This window comes from Cricetulus griseus, chromosome 4 (assembly GCF_003668045.3).
Source record: "Cricetulus griseus strain 17A/GY chromosome 4, alternate assembly CriGri-PICRH-1.0, whole genome shotgun sequence".
Lineage (NCBI taxonomy): Eukaryota > Metazoa > Chordata > Mammalia > Rodentia > Cricetidae > Cricetulus > Cricetulus griseus.
Window position 1 is genome coordinate 103,665,842 of NC_048597.1, and position 20,657 is coordinate 103,686,498.

Below are 20,657 nucleotides of genomic sequence, written 5' to 3' on the forward strand. Positions count from 1 at the left end.
CTCTGGATTCAGGTTGATAGCTCCTGCCATATACTAGACTTTAAAAGTTAGTTATATCCTGATGGTGACAGTACACGCCTTTAATCCCAGCACTCAGGAGGCAGAGGCAGGTGGATCTCTGAATTCAGGGTCAGCCTGAGTGAGTTCCAGAATGGCCAAGGCTAATCAGAGAAACCCTGTCTCCAAAAAACAAAACAAACAAAGCATTAAAAATGGTTAGTTATGTGTTTTGTAAAATAGTATATGTGTAAAAGGAGTTATTGAAGATAATATTGTTAGGGATGGGAAAGGCATAATGGTTGATAAGCTGGGGATGTTGCTCAGTATTTTTAAAAATCAATATAATTTAAACAAAATTATACAGCTCTATCAAAATCTTGATAGTAGGAACCTCGATTCTAGGAACATGAGACTTTTTTTGTCTTTGATATATATATATATATATATATATATATATATATATATATGTATGTATGTATTCTCTTCAAAACTGTTTTAAAATTTTTTTTTTCCAGACAGAGTTTTTCTGTCTTAGAACTAGCTCTGTGGACTAGGCTGGCCTCAAACTCAGATCTGTCTGTCTCTACCTCCTAAGTGCTGAGATTAAAGGCATGCACCACCACTCCTGGCCTACTTTTGTTTTTCTTTTTTCTTTTTTCTTTTTTCTTTTTCTTTCTTTTTTTTTTTTTTTTTTGAGACAGGGTTTCTCTGTGTAGCTTTGGAGCCTATCCTGGCACTCGCTCTGGAGACCAGGCTGGCCTCGAACTCACAGAGATCCGCCTGCCTCTGCCTCCCGAGTGCTGGGATTAAAGGCTCGCACCACCAATGCCCGGCTACTTTTTAAATTATGTGTGAGCATATAGCATGTGCTTGTGTGTACACCACATGTGTGCCTGGTACCCAAGGAGGCCAGAAGAGGGCATCAGATTCCCAGAACTGGAGGTACAGACAGTTGTGAGCTTCTTTGTGGGTACTAAGAATCAAACCTGTGTCTTCTGGATCCTTTCTGCCTTTTTTTTTTTAAAGAATATATTTTGAGTTTGGACAAACAACAATATTAAATTGCCCTTGACAGACTGAGTGTATCTCAATAACGTTACCATTTCTGTTAATATTAGGTCTTAGTTATTTTCTTGCTTTTATTTATTTTTGTTGTTGCCACAGGGTCTCACTATGTACTCCTGGCTGTCCCAGAATTTGATGTATAGACGAGGCTGGCCTTGAACTTGCAGAGTTCTACCTACCTCTCTCTACATTTGGAATGCTGGGACTAAAGACTTGTACCACCACATCCAACTTATTTTCTCTAACCCACCCCACACAGGGTTTCTCTGTGTAGCCCTGGCTGTCCTTGAATTCATTATATACACCAGGCTGGCTTCCAGAGTGCTAGGTTAAAGGTGTGTGCCACCATAGCCTGGCTATTTTTAGTTTCTTTCTTTCTTCCTCTCTTCCTCTCTTTCTTTTTTTTTTCTTTCTTTCTTTCTTTCTTTCTCTTTCTTTTGTCTCTCTCTCTCTCTCTCTCTCTCTCTCTCTCTCTCTCTCTCTCTCTCTCTCTTTTCCAGACAGGGTTTCCCTGTGGATTAAGAGGCTGTCCTGGAACTTGCTCTTAGACCAGGCTGTCCTCAAACTCACAGAGATCCACCTGCCTCTGCCTCCCGAGTGCTGGGATTAAAGGCGTGCGCCACTACCACCAGGCTTGCCTGGCTATTTTCTTACAGAATAAAATTCTCATTCTTTGATAAGAAGTGTTTATAATATTATTCAAAACAATTATTTCATGTTTACCTTTCCTTGATTACTCCAAACTTTCTAGGCTAAAGGATTGGGACTGTAACTCAGATCACATGCTCATTAGTGCTCTGGGTTTGAGTTGAGGCTCTACACAGACAGACAGGTGTGTGTCTGTGTGTGTGTGTGTGTATGTGTGTGTGTGTGTCTGTGTGTGTGTGTGTGTCTGTGTGTGTGTCTGTGTGTATGTGTGTGTGTGTCTGTGTTTGTGTGTCTGTGTATCTGTGTATCTGTGTGTCTGTGTGTCTCCATCTACATGTGAGTCCTGGAGGGTACAGAAGGACAGAGTAGGGAGTAGCATTGTTGACTAGAACAGGAAGATTGACAGCAAAGGGGGAAAAGGCAGAAGTGGAGTGTATTGTGGTTAGCCAGAGGTTTTGGAAATGGTCCTACTCTCTAAGAACTGTGTGGTCTGATGGAAGATGGTAGAGGCAGACTGTGGTATAACTTGCTGTATTGCGCTTAAAAGAAGATAAAACTCAATTTCACAATTCAGAATTGGCAGCAAAAGAGTATAATTATTTGGAATATATGGTGTGGGTGATATGTGGCATTGGGTTTATCTTGATTCAAAACCACCCTCTATGTTTAGAACATCGGGTCAGAATTTGAGAATTCCACTATTGAGAAGCAGCGGAAAGAGCTGCAGTTGCTCATTGGAGAACTGAAAGATCGGGATAAAGAGCTCAATGATATGGTTGCAGTGCATCAGAGACAACTTCTTTCATGGGAAGAAGATCGGCAGAAAGTGTTGACTTTGGAGGAACGTTGCAGCAAATTAGAAGGTCAGAAACACATGCAGCTCCATCTATGTGGTGACACATTGTGATAAAGAATTCAGCTCCTGGGGGCTGGAGAGATGGCTCAGCACTTACGGGCACTTCCAGAGAGAGGTTCTGAGTTCAGTTCCCAGCAACCATGTGGTGGCTCACAACCATTCAAAATTTGATCTGGTGCCCTCTTCTGGCCTGCAGACAGAACACTGTATACATAATAAGTAAATAAATATTTTAAAAAGAAGAAGAATTCAGCTCCTGATGTCCTGGAGTTCAGCCCTGTTGAAGATGGGTGGACTTTATAAACAGCCATGTAGGAAAAGTGCTGGCCAGAGCTACAGTTAACATGGAGTGAAGGCTGTGGGTGTAGCTCACTGGTAGGGAATGCTCAAAGCCCTAGGCTTAAAAAAACAAAAACAAAACAGAGAAGGGGTGGCAAGATGGCTCAGCATGTAAAGGTACTTACTACTAAGCCTGAAGACCTGAGTTCAGTCCCTAGTACCTCACAGTGTGGAGAGAAAGAGTTGACTCCCATAAACTATCCTTTGATTTTTACAACACACAAGCCTTGGCACACATATGTTCTTATAAATATACCATAAATAAATAATTGATTTTTAAAAAATTATGTGCATGAGTGTATGTATGCCTGTATTACATGCATGCAGTGCCAGAGGAGGTCAGAAAAGGATAATGAGGCCGGACATTGGTGGCGCACGCCTTTAATCCCAGCACTCAGGAGACAGAGGCAGGCAGATATCTGTGAGTTCGAGGCCAGCCTAGTCTCCAGAGTGAGTGCCAGGATAGACTCCAAAGCCACAGAGAAACCCTGTCTCAAAAACAAAAACAAAAACAAAACAAAACAAAACAAAACAAAAGAATCCCCTGGGATTGGATTTATAGGTACCTATGAACCATTATGTGGGTGCTGGGAATCAAGCCTGGATCCTCTGGAAGAACAGCGAGTGTTCTTATCTACTGAGCCATCTCTCCAGCCCCTAATAATTTATAAAGAAACTCAAAGTAGTGCTGGGAATATAGTGTTAAACCTACCAAATAAGAATACAGATCATTACTCCAATTCTTTGGTCAAATATGGAAGCTTTATTTCCTGTCAGATATGGCTATCTCCCTAAAGTGGGGTTTGAGTAAACAGCATTGAACATAGGAGACAGTGAGGTTTATATAGCTCCACACCCCCCAAAAAAACATGTAAGTCAAGGGAGTTTTCAATGGTTTGGGGATTTCCAGGAGATTTTGGGTTACATAGGAACTTGGCTGAAATTTCAAAATTATTTGGCAGGACATCTTATCTAGGTGATTAAGTATAGGGTATTGAACAGGGAAAATTCTAGAAAATGGGCCAAGACCTGGTCATATCCAAGTCTTAGGAAAATAGGAATGAACTTATTTTGACCTTGTAACAAGATGGCTTTTAATCTTAAGACAGAGGCAGGCTGGTGTATCAGTAGTTCAGTTAGTGGAGTGCATTGAGCTCTATCTCTAACACCATGTGAAACCAACATGGTCAGTGGAAGTCAGATGACTAGAAGTTTAAGGTCATCCTTGGCTACAGTAAATTTGAAGCCAGCCTGGGGGTTCATGAGACCTTGTCTCAAAAATTCCAAAAATAAAAATAAAAAGCAAAATACAAATATAAAGGATTGCTAATTGAACTAATATGAGTAGGGCCTGAAAGGTGGCTTAGTGGGTAAAGGTACTTGCTGCCAGACCCCTCCCCAAGAACTTCCTGGTGGAAGGAGAGAACCATCTCTCACAAGTTGACCTCTGACCTCCACGTGCACTGTGACATGCATAAACACACACACACACACACACACACACACACACAGACACACACACACACACTAAATGTAATTTAAAAAATTTTTAAGTAGTATAAGCAGTCAGGTGTGGTGGTGCACACCTTTAATCCCAGCAGTAGGGAGGTAGAATCAGGCAGATCTGTATGAGTTTGAGGCAGGTTGGTCTACATAGTTCTAGGACAGCCAGGGCTACAAAGAGACCCAGTCTCCCAAAAAAAAAAAAAAAAAAAAAGTGGTGTAAAGATACTTCTTAAATAACAGAGATTGTTTATAGCCAACAATACTTGGTTTTTTAAGTAAGCAAGATTTGGGCTTGGGTATGCAGATTAGTAGATGAGAACTCTGTTAATCTTTAGTATCACGTACAAAGAGCAAGACTTAATAAATTCTTCATGGAAAGATGAAGATTTAATGACTAAGTGCTGGAATTAAAGGCATGCCCCACCACCACCCAACAATCTATTTATTTTTTAAATATATTAATTTACTATTTTTTTATTTTATGTGTATGGGTGCTTTGCCTGGATATATGTGTGTATGTACATCACATAGATGCCTGGTGCCCTCCAATGCCAGGAAAGAGTGTTGGATCACCTGGAATTGGCAATACAGGTAGTTGTGAGCTGCTATGTGGGTACTGGGAACCAAATCCAAATCGACAAAAGCAACAATGAGCTATCTCTCCAGCCTTTATTTGTTCTTTATTATGTGGGGTGTGCGTGGGTAGGTGCTGATGCCTGAGAGGGTGCTGGTGAGAGTCTGATCCTCTAAAGTGGATCTACAGGCAGTTGTGAGCCACCCACTGTGGGTGCCAGGAACCAAACAAGTTCTCAGCAAGAGCAGTATAAGTTCTTAACTGCTGAGTCATGTCTTCAGCACTTTTTTTTCTCCCCCCCCCCTTTTTTTTTAATTTTGGAAAGGGTATTCTGTAATTCAGGCTGGTTTTGAACTTGCTTTGCAGCAAAGAATGATCTTGAGCTCCTAAACTCACTGACTTCACCTGCCTGGTTCTGGGCTGCTGGAATTACAGATGCTATGTCTGGGTTAGGGGTCTGCATTTCTAATAATCTCCCCAATGATGCTAGTGCTTCAGGGTCAAGGACCGCAGTTTGAGTAGCAAAGCAGATGTGCCTCTGTTAGACATGTAAATAGACATTCAGAGCAGCCCTATATAACAGCTGCAAAGTGGCACAACCTCGATAATCACTAGGAGTAGATAGAGAAATCCATGTTGGATTTCATAGACTCATGTAGCAGTGTTAGTGATGAACACAAGTTACAACATGGGTGGCTCTCAGGATCTTAATGTCAGGCAAAACAAGTGTAAAGGCAGAGTCCTGAGTTCCATTTGTGTGGGGTCCAGACGGTGCTTTGGGGTGGATGAAAAGATAGGAGAACAGTAACAATAAAAGCAAAGGTGTAGGGCTCCATGGTGAGCAGATAGGTGCTTGGCATACCACCCTCAGCATGAGGAGTGGTGGGTAGCAAGGAAGGGACTAGTCTAAAATCAGGACAGTGGCCTGGAAAGTGGACATTAAGAGAGATTATGTTTAGGAAGGTGACTTCTGGGTTGGTGCCAGTGTTTATTTCTGGAATACATGTTAGGTATTGTGCATTTCATAATAAGATGTTTTTAAAACATTTAACTCACCTTTATTTGAAAATACTGCCTGTCACATCTCAGTACAGACACGGTGATTGAAATCTCCCTCAGGTGAGCTGCATAAAAGAACTGACATAATCAAGTCTCTCATGAAGAAGGTCAAAATCCTTGAATCCAATCAAGCAGAATGTCAGACAGCTCTTCAGAAGACCCAGCAGCAGCTCCAGGAAATGGTTCAAAAGGCCACACATTCTGTCCTCCTCTCGGAAGACCTTGAGGTTGGTTTTAATTTTTAATGAACTTCGTAAGTCCAAATTCTGGGTTTCAGTTACAGAAAAATTAACTTTCATTGTCACCATTAAAAATGGATATATGTATATGGAAATGTGCAGTGTGTGTTGTGTCTGTCTGTCTTAGCATTGTGTTCTCCATGCTTTCTGGCTAGCTGCACAGCACTGTTCTGTCCTGCAGGTGAAATTTCATCACAACCCATAAAGGGTTTTGCTGTTTGGTGTAAAAGCATTGTCCATTTTACCAACAATGGGTTATTTCAGAAAACCTTTCTCATCTGAAATAAGTACCTTCAAGTTTTGGTAGCTTCAAATTTGGCTTTCTAAATTCTGAATCCCCTTGCTCCCCCCCCCCTCTATTCCTCCTCCCTATCCTTTTCCTCTATCTCTTCCTTTCCCCTCTCCTTTTGCCGTAGTGGAGATTAAACCCAGGGCCTTGAAGACTTGAGTGCTTTACATTCCCAGTGTTGTTTATTTGTTTGAAACTGGTTTCCTTCAGTCTCCTCTAGCTAGTGTTGGAGGAACTGCAGTCCTCCAATCTCAGCATCTCAAGCACTGAGATTAACCTAAAGTGTATCTGATACAATGAATACACCCATAGCAAAGCTAGTAGCATATTTGAAATAAAATTGGTAAGATTGAGTTTTCTGTATTTTATTCTTCCTTTATTTATTTGTTTATTTGTTTATTATTGTTATTTGTTTTAGATAGTCTCACAGTGTAGCCCAGGCTGATCTCAAACTTGTAATCCTGACTCAGCCTCCTGAATACTGTAATAACAGTTTGTGCTACTATGCTCAACTATATATTTTAGAACAGGATTACAGCAAAATCGAATGGCAAGTACAGAGTTCCCATGTCCGATATATCCACACACACACAGCCTCCCCCACTTCTGATGCCCTGTGTTGTAGGGGACAGTAAGCCATGCCTGTTAGAGGCTGGCTACATGTGTGCCTGACCACACCTGTCAGGGCATGGTCAAGGTGAGGTCAGGATGATGCAGGAGGGGCTCTTGAGGGGCGGCAAAGCACATGGGAGCCCCTTCTCTCTGGCCTAGTTGTCTCACTGCCCCTGGCACGCTCTGGCTTGCGCTCGGCTGGTGTTTATCTGAATAAAGATATCTTAACCATACGGACTATGGATCGGTTCTCTTTATACTGTGTCACAGTAGTCTGTTTGTTGTAATTGGTGAATTTGGGTGGATACATCATTATCACCCCAAGTCCAGTTTAGGCAATGACTCACTTTTTGTGTTTTTCTTTCTATAGGAGTTTTGCATATATTTGTATATTGGCAAATTGAACCAAACCCAGTGTAAAGTCTTTTAGCCTGTATATTAAAAAAAAAAATGTGCAGAATTCACTAAGGCCATTTCTTTTATGGAAATTCAGTTCTCATTCCTTCATTATCTTCTTTTGTCCCAACCTAAGATTATGAATAAAAAATAGGAAAAGGACACAAGTCATGAAAGAAAACAGAATTTATATTTTTTCTAGTTTCAGTTGTCATAGTTATTTTTTTTGTGCTGGATAGTGAATAAAAAGGTAATTGATATTGAAAGTCATAAAAATCATAAGCAAAGCTCCAGGGCTTCAGAACAGCCATTCTGTGTTCATGGAAAGGCATAGAATTTGGGACTGGGATTCTTTAAACCAGCTGTGTGGTGTTTTATTTGTGAATTAATTAAAATAAAATGATTTTATTCAAAAATAAAAATAAATGTTTATAAAATTAACCTATAAAAATCAGTGCAAGTTAGAATAATTGCTAAATATTGAGAGAATAATATCTAGAGTTAATAGAAAAATAGGTATTTGTACTTTTTTGATGATTGCTTACCTAGCCCACTTTGTTTCTTAAAGATGTTAAATTTTAAAAAATAGAGAAATGAATGTTGATTGTGGTTAGTAACATAATGAAAGCATTTGCAGACTCAATATTTTCTATGTTGTTCCCTTGTAGGCTAGAAATGAAAATCTCAGCAGCACATTAGTGGAACTTTCTGCTCAGGTAGGACAATTGCAAGCTAGAGAGCAGTCTCTCACTACCATGATAAAGCTAAAGGTAATTAAAATGCCGTACCTCCACTTCCAGAGCACTCTGTAGCTTTCGGAGCTCACCCACACACTCCATCTCTCCCCAAGCTCTTAGCAGCCCAGAAACAGCTACTAACATTGCTAATTTCATCTTCTCTTTTCAAAAATGAAAGAGAGGAGGCCAGGGTTGGTGGTGCATGCCTTTAATCCCAGCACTCGGGAGGCAGAGGCAGGCGGATCTCTGTGAGTTCGAGGCCAGCCTGGTCTCCAGAGAGAATGCCAGGATAGGCTCCAAAGCTACACAGAGAAACCCTGTCTCAAAAAACCAAAAAAAAAAAAAAAAAATGAAAGAGAGGTTTACATGTTGCTCCCAAAGCTTCTGCACTTCATCTCAAAGAGTCTGTTCCCTTCCCAGGTATCTGCTGTAGCTCTCCTGAAGATACTGACCATTAGATGCTTTTGAGTCTTTTATTAGAACAAGGGGAAAACTGGCAGCTGCCAAACACTGATGCAGGGGCTCCCCAGATAGAGTGAGCACTCCCCTGTCTCATGCATGTGTCTTTGGCAGTTGCTAAGCAGGGGGATAATGTTGGTGTAGGGGGACATTTGTATGTATTCATTTATAATTTTCCTCAACATTAACGTTGGGATATGGTCATAAATAAACTTTCTGAAAATGAAAGATAAAAGTATAAAAATTTGTAGAATTAGCTTTAGTTAAGATAATGACCAGGATGATGTTCATCACAGCACTGCCAGAGCTTGTGAAATAGTGAAGATGTTTCCAACAGTTCCCCCCATGTTAGGATACTGTGTTCATAAAGAAGCATCACCGGCTGGAGAGATGGCTCAGTGGTTAAGACCACTGACTGCACTTCCAGAGGACCTGGGTTCAATTCCCAGCACCCACATGGCAGCTCACAACTGTCTGTAATTCCAGTTCCAGGGCACCCAACACCCATGGCAAAACACCATAAAATAAAAATAAATAATTAAAAAAAGAAGCATCACACCCACCACCAAAGTTCTAATTGAGCAAAGTATCTTTGCTAGAAGCACATGCTTATCTATACAGTCTTGGGGACTTGCTGAAATACCGTGATTAACAGGTATACCTTCCAGAGCACACTCATTTCTCCAGCAGCACCACACATGCATTCTGATAAAAACCTCATGTGCTAGGCAAGTGCTCTACCACTAAGCTACCTTGGCCACCTATTGTTATATATTAATTATGATATTGGAATTGCTTTTCAGCAAGCAGATTCTTTAAAAAAAATTTCAGATAGCTTCAACCACAAAACCTTCTAATGCAGCAGTATGGTTGGATGAGGTCTTAAGAGTCTGTCCTCTTAACAAGCTGGATGTAGGTAGGAAATTTTGGCCCCACAGAACTTACCTGTGATCCGGAGAATAGCATCCCCATCAAAGAGCAGTCAACTCATGACTTGCTGAACAATCTAGCCTGGCCACCAAATTGTCTAGTTCTTGCTGGGTGTGGTGGCACATGCCTTTAATCCTAGTGCTCAGAAGCAGAGGCAGGTGGATCTCTGTGAATTTGAGGCCAGCCTGGTCTATATCAGATAGAGTTACAGAATAGCCAGGGCTGTATAAAGAGACCCCTGTCTGGAAAAAAGAAAGCCTGATTTCTTTTCAAGAGAAAGGCCAGCCAAGTAAACTGAAATGGCTGCTTTAGTGCCAGGGTCAGATATGAATTTTTTTGTGTCTGCTGATTCCTTTGCCACTTGGTGCTACCATAGAGTTACAGCAACTGAGTTAACCTGAAAGGCATTTAGAAAGGAACTCACTGCACAGTACAGTCTAAGTAAGAACAACCTTACTGACTATTTAGAATTTAAAAATCTAGCCTAACAGTTTTCTCCTTGGTTTTTAGGACAAAGATATTATTGAGGCAGTCAATCACATTTCAGATTGTTCAGCTAAATTTAAATTGTTGGAGCATGCTTTACGTGACGCTAAAATGGCAGAAACTTGCATTGTGAAAGAAAAGCAAGATTATAAGCAGAAATTGAAGGCACTTAGGATTGAAATCAATAAACTGAAAGGTAAGGAAATAATTTAAGATAGTAATACATTGTCTTGGGAATTTATTTCTTTATCTGAGTTCCCTTACTCTTATACATGAGAGTGGGTTTATTCCTGGGTATGGATCCTAACATGCAGTGTCTGGTTTCATTTATATAGAATCATGTCCAGGGTAAAATGCTTCATAAGACCGTGGCAGGACTGGAGAGATGGTTCAGTGGTTAGAGCACTAGCTGCTCTTCCTGAGGACCCAGGTTCAATTCCTAGTATCCACATGACAGCTCACAACTGTCTGTAACTCCAGTTCCAGGGGATCCAGCCCTTTCACACAGATATGCATGCTATACATGCAGGCAAAACACCAATGCAACGTAAAATAAAAAAAATAAATCATTAAAGACAATGGCTCAGTCTTCCTGGCATAGTCAAGCTTGAGCACAATGTGGAGAGAATTGCTGCCTATTCTCAAATTAAATTGTTTTAACTAAGAGACTCTGAAATTTGATGCAGGCATAATAAGTAGTACAGGTTCCAGAACTTGAGAGGGAGGGGGGTGGGGCAATCAGTTCAAGGCCGTCCTCCACTACACAGGGATTTCAAAGGCCAACCTGGGCTATATATGATCCTGTCTCAGCCCCACCTCCTAAATCTGAAATCTCCTGACCAATTTAATGTACAGTCTTGGCCTTCCCATGCCTTTACCAATTGTCCTAAGTCCTGTCTCCATTCATAACATCAGCTAAAGCCATAATTTCATAAGCCCTATGGCAGTAGTGGGGTTATATCTTTGGGTTAGTACAACACCAAGGATACATTGTAGGTCATCAGTGTTTATTGAGGATGTGTGTGTTCCAAGCAAGATGTTCAAGAAGTCTATGGTGTCAATATTTATATATTATGAATATTTGATAACTCAATATTTATTTAAAGCATTTTTAAAAGTAGGGTAATGGGAAATAGAACAGAGAGCAAGGGAGAGAAACTCATTAGTCAGGTTGACTGAGAAAGTAAATTTGAAGAGTTAGCATTTGAGTTCTAACTGGACTGTAGACAGGACTGTAGCTAGACCCCATTGAGAAAGCAGGAAAGCAAATGCAGAAGGCCTAGAGTAGATTTTAAGTGGGGCCATTCTGGGTTTGTTTCCTTCCTTCTTGGAAAAAGGAGCTCTGTATTTCTCCTTACCAGTTGGGTGCACAGACATTCAGTTCAGTTTGACGCTTTTGATGCTGTCTGTGTACCTGGAATTTGTGACCATCCCACAGGTCCATGTCCACAAGACTGTTCCCACTTAAGACACCAATCTCCAATCCTAGGGGAGCCTCACATATTTCTGACCAACCAGCTGGCAGTAAAGCAAGGGTTCCCATAACCACCTGAGCAGCCTCCATCATTTTCTGAGCCCCATCATTGAAGAAAACCCAGGGAAGCACTTTTCCCCATTTCTGTCTGACACTCTGGAGCAGCAGATGGAAGTGACTTCCATGTGCAGAGCTCCTAGGTCCTCTCCCAAAGCAAAACCTGAACCCCTCCACATGTATGTAGCTGGGGCTGTCTGTCTCAAGGCCTCTGGAGCCTTTATGGAGCTCTGTCTTCAGCTCTCTCCTTGGTTTGGAGGCCAATGAGTAGGGCTGAAAGTTCCAGCCCTTGATGGCTGGTGAACAGTGGGTTCCAGATGCTAACTAGGGTGGGATCTGGAAGGGTCCCTTTTTTGTTTCATTTGGCTTTGTTTTGTTTTTTTTGAGCCAAGGTCTTATCATATATCATAGCCCAGGGTAGTCTCAAATTTGTGATCCTCCTGCCTCAGTTTCCTGAGTGTTATCATTATCAAAGGGGCTTCTTTTGAATGACAAGACACACTCATCACTCAGGAGATTCTAAGAGATCCAGAAGCTGTTCACCAAGAATGGAGAACAAAACCCAAATTATTTTTTCTTTATCCCAGAGGCAGTCAAGGAACTGAGAGGAAGAAGGGGAGAGAGGTAGGGAACAGGGAAGGCCATGTCACTGTGGGCTTTGCTGTTTACAGTAATGAATTTGGGTTTCATCCAAGTGTGTCAGGGAGGGCTTCTTACCAAAAATGATACAAGGAGTTTTTATTTTTAAAGATTGCTCTGTGTCCTCTGGGTGTAGCTGGAAAGGCCAGGCCAGAGCCAGGAGACCAACCAGATCAGGGATAATGAACGGCCCAGCTGTAGACCCAATAGGGTCCTCAGAGGCCATTGAGCACATGGAGGTTTTGTGTAGCATCTGTGTTTCCTAGGAGGCTGGTATTTACCTGAGGACTTTTCTTCCTTCTGTTTATGAAGAGGACCTAAATGAGAAGACAACAGAAAACAATGAACAACGAGAAGAGATCATTCGCCTCAAACAAGAGAAAAGTTGCCTGAATGACGAATTAATTTTTACTGGTAAAAAAAAATTAGATTGAAGTATTTGAATAGTTGAATGTTTGTCAGCCTTTTGTCACAGGCTAAAGGATGTACACCCCCCTAAAAATAAGCTTTTGGGTGTTTCCCCCTGTCTTTTGAGGGATTGGTAAGGGACTAGGCTTGAGTTTTTACATTTTAAAAAATATTTATTTATTTATGGTTTTTTGAGATAGAGTTTAACTTTGTAGCCCTGGCTGTAGACCAGGCTGGCCTCGAACTCACAGAGATCCGAGTGCCTCTGCCTCCTGAGTGCTGGAATTAAAGGCATGCACTACCACTTCCCAGTTTCAACATTTTTATCTTCCTCCAAGTAGCTGTTTTTCTTCCTGTAAAGTGTAGGTATATTTTGTCCAGCTTGAATGGGTCATTATTAAGCTTTTGGAGAAAAATAAAATACTCCTGCTGGGAAGTTCATTTTAGGGTAGGAGTATAGCTAGCATAGTTCGTGGAGTGCCTGCCTAGCACGCAAAGCCTTGGGCTCAATCCCCATCAGTAGCCAGGCCTGGTGGCATATAACTTTTTTTTAAGATTTATTTATTTGTTATGTATACAGTGTTCTGTCTGCATGCATTCCTGCATATTCTTGCACACCATAAGAGGGCACTAGATCTCATTATAGATGGTTGTGAGCTGTCATGTAGGTACTGGGAATTGAACTCAGGACCTCTGGAAAGAACAGCCAGTGCTCATAATCTCTTGAGTCATCTCTCCAGCCCAGTGTATAACTTGTAATTGCAGAACTTAGAAGGTAGAGACAGAAGGATCAGAAGTAACATCATTTAAAAAGAATCTTATGGATTGATGAGGGGAGGGTGTTTATAATTTCACAAATGCTAAGTAACAATCCGGAGTTCAAAGGGCTGGGGTGTAACCTACTGTGCAGATTACTTACCTAGCACTAGACTTGGCCTCCAGCACTAACCTCTTTAGGAATTCAGCATTAAGTTTTGCAGGTTAACTATCTTCAGTTGCTGAGTTGGGGAAACACTCATGTGTATTGTTGCATTGGTGTGACTCAAAGTAAGAAAGCTAGGCACAAATCTTCTTTGTTAATTAGTATCATGTGTAATTGTCCCAAGCCTTCCCATCACATACCACCTTCCCTGGCACTGCCCTGCCATGTCACCTGACACTTCCACTGTGAAGTCCCTTCCCTTCTCACTGTGGACACTGAGCTTGTTCATAACCTTACCCACCAAGGTTTCCCTAGGCTTTCATTTCAGCAGTTGTGTTTGGAAAATCATAGTTTTGGAGGGAGAATTAAAGAGAAAATGGATGAACATTTTTGGCTCAGCCTTTGTTTCCTCAATCCCCCTCCTTTTAAGAGGAGAATAAATTCCTGCAGTTTAAAGGGAAAGTACAGCATTACCTTTAGAATTTTCAAATATGATGGAATCCTTCACTCATTTTCAACTGCCTCTTAAGGACTAGGGCAGGGCAGTGCCAGTTTCGCCACTAGAGGTCTCTGTGTTCATTATTTCTAGGATTTCTGTCTTAGTTGTCCTTGTGTGTAGCTAAGGATACTCTTTATAGTTGAGATCAGACAATCTGGGTCAGCCTGTATGTTATCTCAATAAAGCCCAGACACTCACAGGCCACAGAGAATTAGAACTAAGCAAATGCTATAAACACTGCTTGACTTCCTCTAGTGTACTCCGAGGGATATTTCCAAAGGTAAATGTCGTGCAAGTCTTCAACTACCTGCATATTATATTAAGACATATACATACATACATGCATACATATGACACTTCGTGGGAAGGTGAGAGGATTAAGCCTAGTTTTCAGGGTATTTTATACCACCAGCCCCAAATTTGGTCTTGAACTGAGACTTATAGGTGTGTACCACCATTGCACCTGGCCCACCCTTTATTCATAAATATAATATGTATGAGATTTATTAAATAAAACTGTAATCCACTTTGGGAAATAACTTAAAAACATTTCTTCAACTGATTGCCTTTCTACTGAAGACAATTATACATCATTATTTCAAACAGTTTTTGTATGTTTTAATTACAAAGGAAAATTGAGGGAACTAGGGATGTACTTCAGTTGATAGAGTGTTTGCCTGCTATTCCCCAGCATCACAAAAACCAAAGTGTAGGGGCCTGTAGTGGCGCACGCCTTTAATACCAGTAGGCAGAGGCAGAGGCAGGTAAGTTTGAGGCCAGCCTGGTCTACATAGTTAGTTCCAGGACAGCCAGGGCTACACAGAAAAATCCTGTCTCTAAGCAAATAAACAAAACAGTGAAAAAACCAATGTGTATGAGTGTGTGGTATAGGTATACACCTGTAATCCCAGCACTCAGATGCAGAAGGGTCCAAGAGTGCAAGGGCAGCCTCAGTTATGCAGTCAGTTTGAGGGCAGCCTGGACTGTGTGAGACCCTACACTTAAAAAAAAAAAGTGAGGGCTGGGGATATAGCTCAGTGGTAAAGCCCTTGCCTAGCATGTTCAAGGCTCTGGGCACACATAAAAATAAATACAGAGTTAAATAAATGAATAAGAATTGAGGGTATGGGCTGGAGAGCAGTTAAGAGAACTGACTGCTCTTCTAGAGGTCCTGAGTTCAATTCCCAGCAACCACATGGTGGCTCACAACCATCTGTAATGAGATCTGATGCCTTCTTCTGGCATGTAGGCAGAACACTGTATACAAAATAAGTAAATAAATCTTTTAAAAAAGAAAATAAGAATTTGGAAATTAAAAAAATAGAATTGAGGGTATGTGTGTAGCTCAGTGATTGAGTACCTGCCAAGTATACACTGAATCCTGCATTCAATACTTAGTAGAACAAAAGTGAGTGGAGTAACAAAGAATTTTAAAAGGCTTACTGTGGACATTCTGTCAAGTTCTGTGGAAGTACTATGGCAGAAACGTGACACATTTTATTTATCATTGTGAGATGTTCTAAAGTTTTACTTTCAAGTTCAGAACTTTGTTTCCTCTTGTTGAAAATTAGAGACATGTTCCGTTTCTTTGTACCAACTGGTCATAAGGAGCTTGCAAGGAGGATGATTTAGTGTGTCTTGTGAGCGATGAATGAAGGCTTCAGGCAGAGCCTCAGCTAGACTCAGACCCCAGAATGCCATCCCCCATGCTGTGCTGTTCTCAGGCAGAGCTATTAGCACAACTTCACTTCTGTTTTCTGTAACCAACTTGTAGAATTAGACATATCCACTGCACTCTGATCCCTTAGCTAAGCAGCTTTGTAGATCATTGTCTGGACTAAGGAAGCATGGCTGTTTATGCTAGAATTGCTTCCTATGAAACAGAAGGTTGTTGTAAAACTCAGCGTTAAACTGGGTGTGCCTGTAATCCCAGACCTTGAGAGGTAGAGGCAGAAAGACCAGGGCTCAGGGCCTAACTTGGCTACAAAAGGTGGTAAAGGTCACCTTGAATTACACAAGAGCCTGTATCAAATAAAATAAAATAAAATAAAATGGAGCTGGGGAGGTAGTGCAGTGGTGATGAGTACTTGCTCTGTAATCCTGAGGACCAGATGGATCCCAGCACCCAGCACTAAGCCAGGCATCCCTTAAATTACCCAGTTCTGAGGGGAACAGAGACTTGAGGATCCTTGAGGCTTGCTGGCTTCTAGCCTAGCTATATCCATATTTAACCAGATTCAGGGAAAGACTTTGCCTCTAAGAAATAGGTGGAGAATAGGCTCTTGAGATGACGCATCCAGTAAAAGCATTTTCTGCCAAGCCTGAGCATTTGTGTTTAATACTCGAGACTTCCATGGTAGGAGGAAAGAACAGATTCTTGCTCTCTGACCTCCACATGTACAACTTTGTGTGTAATAAATAAATAAATGTAGACCGAAGGATGCTCAGTGGTTAAAAATGCTTGCTGCCAAGGCTGATAAATTGAGTTTAACCCCCAGGAACCACATTATAGAAGAGAACTAAGTCCCCAATCCTATAACCTCCATAAGTTTGCCATAGTACGTGTGTGCTTGCAGTTACTTTAAAAATAAACACAATAAGTTAATAAATTATTTGCTACTTATAAAAATATAGGTGGACCCCAGGAAAGAGCCCCCAGTTGGTTGTCAACACCAAGTGCTCAGTCAGCCTTGAAGTTATATGTGGCCAAGTACATTATATTGATTGAGCAGGTTGTACGTGTGTGTGTGTGTGTGTGTGTGTGTGTGTGTGTGTGTGTGTGTGTATAAAAACACAAAGAAAAAGAGGTCATGAATTTGAAGAGAGCAAAGGCCTACAAGGGAGGGATTGCTGAGAGGGGAGGAAAAGGAGGAAATGATGTAATTTTATTTAACTTTTAAGAGAATTATCATTAAAAAAGATGGAAAGTAATGCTACCCTCCTCTGCTCTCCAAGCATCTCATACATACTCATAGACATATACACTGATAGACAAGTAGAAATAAATCCTAATCACAAAGTAATAGTAAGATAAAAAATTAATGTTAAATTAAAATGTGTTTGTTTAGTTACTTATTGTGTTTTTTGTATGTTTGTTTGTTTGAGTACAGGTCTTATGTGACCAAGGGAAGCTTTGAACTCCTGATTTTCCTGCCTCTACTTCCCAAGTGTTGGGAGTGTAGGTATGCACAGGCACACCAGCATCTAAAGTTTATCTTTTTAAAAATGTGTATGAGTAGCCAGGCATTGGTGGTGCATGCCTTTAATCCCAGGACTTGGGAGGCAGAGCCAGGTGGATCTCTGTGAGTTCTAAGCCAGCCTGGTTTACAGAGCGAGTTCCAGGGCAGTCTCCAAACCAATACAGAGAAACCCTGTCTCAGAAACAAAACAAAACAAAACAAAAATGCATATGAGTGTTTGCCTGCTTGTATATCTGTGTATCATATGCATGCCTGGTGCCCAAGGAGGCCAGAAAGGGCATCAGATCCCCTGAAATGGAATTACAGATTATTATGATCTGTCATATGGGTGCTGGGAACTGAAACAGGTCCTCTTAAGTACAAATGGCTGAGCCATCTCTTCAACCTCCAAAAGTTTATTTTCAATAGAGTTGTAATTCATTGTATTGCCTGGAAATGTAGCTCAGTGTTAAAGTAGCTCAGTATTTTTTCCTTAACATGCTACAGGCCTAGATCTGATCTCTAACACCACTGATAGTTGTAATAACAATACTACATACTTATGAAGTACAGTGTGTTAATTTAATGCACAATGGTCACTTAAATGAGAATATGCCCTATAGGCTCATATGTTTGAGTACTTGGTGCTCAGTTGGTGGAACTGTTTAGGAAAGATGATATTGTATGGCGTTATTGTAGGAGGTTTATCTTTGGGGGTGATCTTTGATGTTTCAAAAACCCATGTCATTTCTAGTGAGCTCTCTCTCTCTTTTTAAATATTTGACTTTTTATTTTAAACTATGTGTGATGTGTGTTTGTGTAGGTGTGTGCAGGTGATTGCAGTGCTCTGGAGGCTACAAGAGGGCAAACCTGGGGTTGGCGTTACAGGTGGGTATGAGCTGCCCGGGATGGGTGCTGGGAACTGAACTTGGTGCTCTGGAAGGGCAGTAAGCACCCCTAACCACTGAACCATCTCTCCAGGCCCCTCCCCGCCTTTTAATGGTTTTTCGAGACAGAGTTTTTCTGTGTAACAGCCCTGGATGGCTTAGAACTCACTTTGTAGACCAGGCTGGCCTCGAACTCACAGAGATCCACCTGCCTCTGCCTCCCAAGTGTTGGGATTAGAGGCATGCGCCACCACCATCTGACTTTTCTCCACCCCTAACTTGTGGATAAGGATCTAAGGTCTCAGCTGCTGCTATGCTCTCCACCATGATAGTCATGGACTCTAACCCTCTGGAATTGTAAGCCAAGAAACTCTTTTATGAGTTGTATTGATTATAGTGTCCCCTCACAGCAATAAAAAGTAACTAAGTAACTAACCGATGTACTAAGTATTAAGTAAAGTAACTAAGACAAATACCAAATAATTTCATTTCTATCTCTTAGTATTGATTATGTATTTATTTATTTAGGTTTTTCAACACAGGGTGTCTCTGTAGCTTTGGAGCCAGTCCTGGAACTTACTCTCTACACCAGGCTGGCCTTAAACTCACAGAGATGATCCACCTGCCTCTACCTCCCAAGTGCTGGGATTAAAAGTGTGTGCCAACACCTGACTTCTGTATACTCTACTTTGTAATGCTGGTGCTAGGGGTCAAACCTAGGGCCCTTCCATGGACTAAGTAAGCACTCTACCATTAAGCCATATCACCATCTCCTGAAAGTAACTTCTTTAATATGTTTTTGGGTTTTTTGTTTGTTTGTTTTGGGGTTTTTTTGGGGGGGGTTGAGACAGGGTTTCTCTGTGGCTTTGGAGGCTGTCCTGGAACTAGCTCTTGTAGACCAGGCTGGTCTCGAACTCACAGAGACCTATCTGCCCCTGCCTCTGCCTCCTGAATGCTGGGGTTAAAGGCGTATGCCACCACTGCCTGGCTTTTAGTATGTTTTTGTAGTGCTTTAATAGGGTCTTTCTATGTTGCCAAGACTATTCTCTAACTCTTGACCTCAAATGATTTTCACGTGTCAGACCCAGAGTAGCTGGGAACACAGGTGCACATCACCAAACTCAGCTTGTTAAAATAAGTTCCCAGGACTGGAGAGATGACTCAGCCATTAAGAGCAATACCTGCTCCTCCAGAGGATCCAGATTTGATTCCCAGCAACCACATGGCAGCTGTCAGCTTACAGCTGTCTGTAACTGCAGTTCCAAGGGACCTGGTGCCCTCTTCTGCTCCTCAGCCATGCATGTGATGCACATATACATATAGGCACTCACATACATATAATTTAAAAAGTGAAATATTTAAAAATAAATATAAGTCCTTAGCCAGAGGTGGTAGGATACCATAATCCCAACAGTGTAGAGGCTCTAGGAGGATCATAAATTCAAGGCCTGCCTGGACTGATAGAGGGATCCTGTGTCAGTGAGTAAAGATAATGGCTATTTCTCAAGACCTACTTTCAAACTTTTTTTTTTTTGAGTCAGGGTTGTTGTTATTTTGTTTAAGATAAAGGAAAAAGCGCTGGATGAGACATGAACACGAGAGATACATTAACCAGTTTATTACAGGGTGGAAGAGCGAGAGGGGGAGAGAGAGAGAAATGGAAGAACAGAGCAGAGAGTAAGAAGAATTAGTGGTGGACCTCCGGAAGCAGAAAAGAGAGAGAGAGAGAGGGAGAGACATGAAGGGAGAGAGAGAGAGAGAATGTGGAGGTACACACTTGAAAGAGGAAGCTTGCACATACATACTGAGTCCTTACACAGCCCCATAACGAGTGATGAAGCCATGATGTGACCATGAAACACAGGGCCCTTTTGAGCTGCCTGCGTATCTGCCTGAATGCTGACATGTGTGTCCCACCTATTGTCAGGGGGTGGGGGTCAGCATACCAGGTTCTAACAAATTCCTGAGTTTTTCACCTCCATCTCCCAAGTGATGAACTTACAAGTCTGTGTTGCTATGCTTCACTTGCTTTCAGGCATCCTGTGTGTGTACTTTCCTTTCGGTTCTTTGTTTTTTACTTGACATTAGTTACACTGTACATTTTCCTGTTTCATGATGAATCTAGTCAGAATCACACATGAAAGCTCTTCGGCAGTTTTTTAAGTTTAAGAGCCACAACAAAAGTGTTAGTCATTAAATCCTTAGAACCTGATCCGTGTGTGTGTTGACATTGCTGATGAAAAATACCCAATCATTTTTGTTCTTACACAGCCGAGAGAGAAAAAAGGAAAGATGAGTTACTTGATATTGCAAAGTCAAAGCAAGATCGTACTAATTCAGAGCTACAAAATCTGAGACAGGTATGGCCCAGTTGTCCACTGTGACCATAGGTGGGAA

General features: G+C 41.4%; 1 protein-coding gene across 1 annotated transcript in view; it reads left to right on the forward strand.

Annotated features, from left to right (window-relative positions):
* The window catches only part of Ccdc62 (coiled-coil domain containing 62), a 43,676-nt gene that overhangs the window by 4,844 nt on the left and 18,175 nt on the right, over window positions 1–20,657 (forward strand). The window contains exons 2-7 of the mRNA XM_035443321.1: window positions 2,384–2,576; window positions 6,108–6,274; window positions 8,252–8,353; window positions 10,220–10,391; window positions 12,678–12,779; window positions 20,532–20,620. Of these exons, the coding sequence (XP_035299212.1) occupies window positions 2,384–2,576; window positions 6,108–6,274; window positions 8,252–8,353; window positions 10,220–10,391; window positions 12,678–12,779; window positions 20,532–20,620 (825 nt within the window). The remainder of the gene's footprint in view (window positions 1–2,383; window positions 2,577–6,107; window positions 6,275–8,251; window positions 8,354–10,219; window positions 10,392–12,677; window positions 12,780–20,531; window positions 20,621–20,657) is intronic.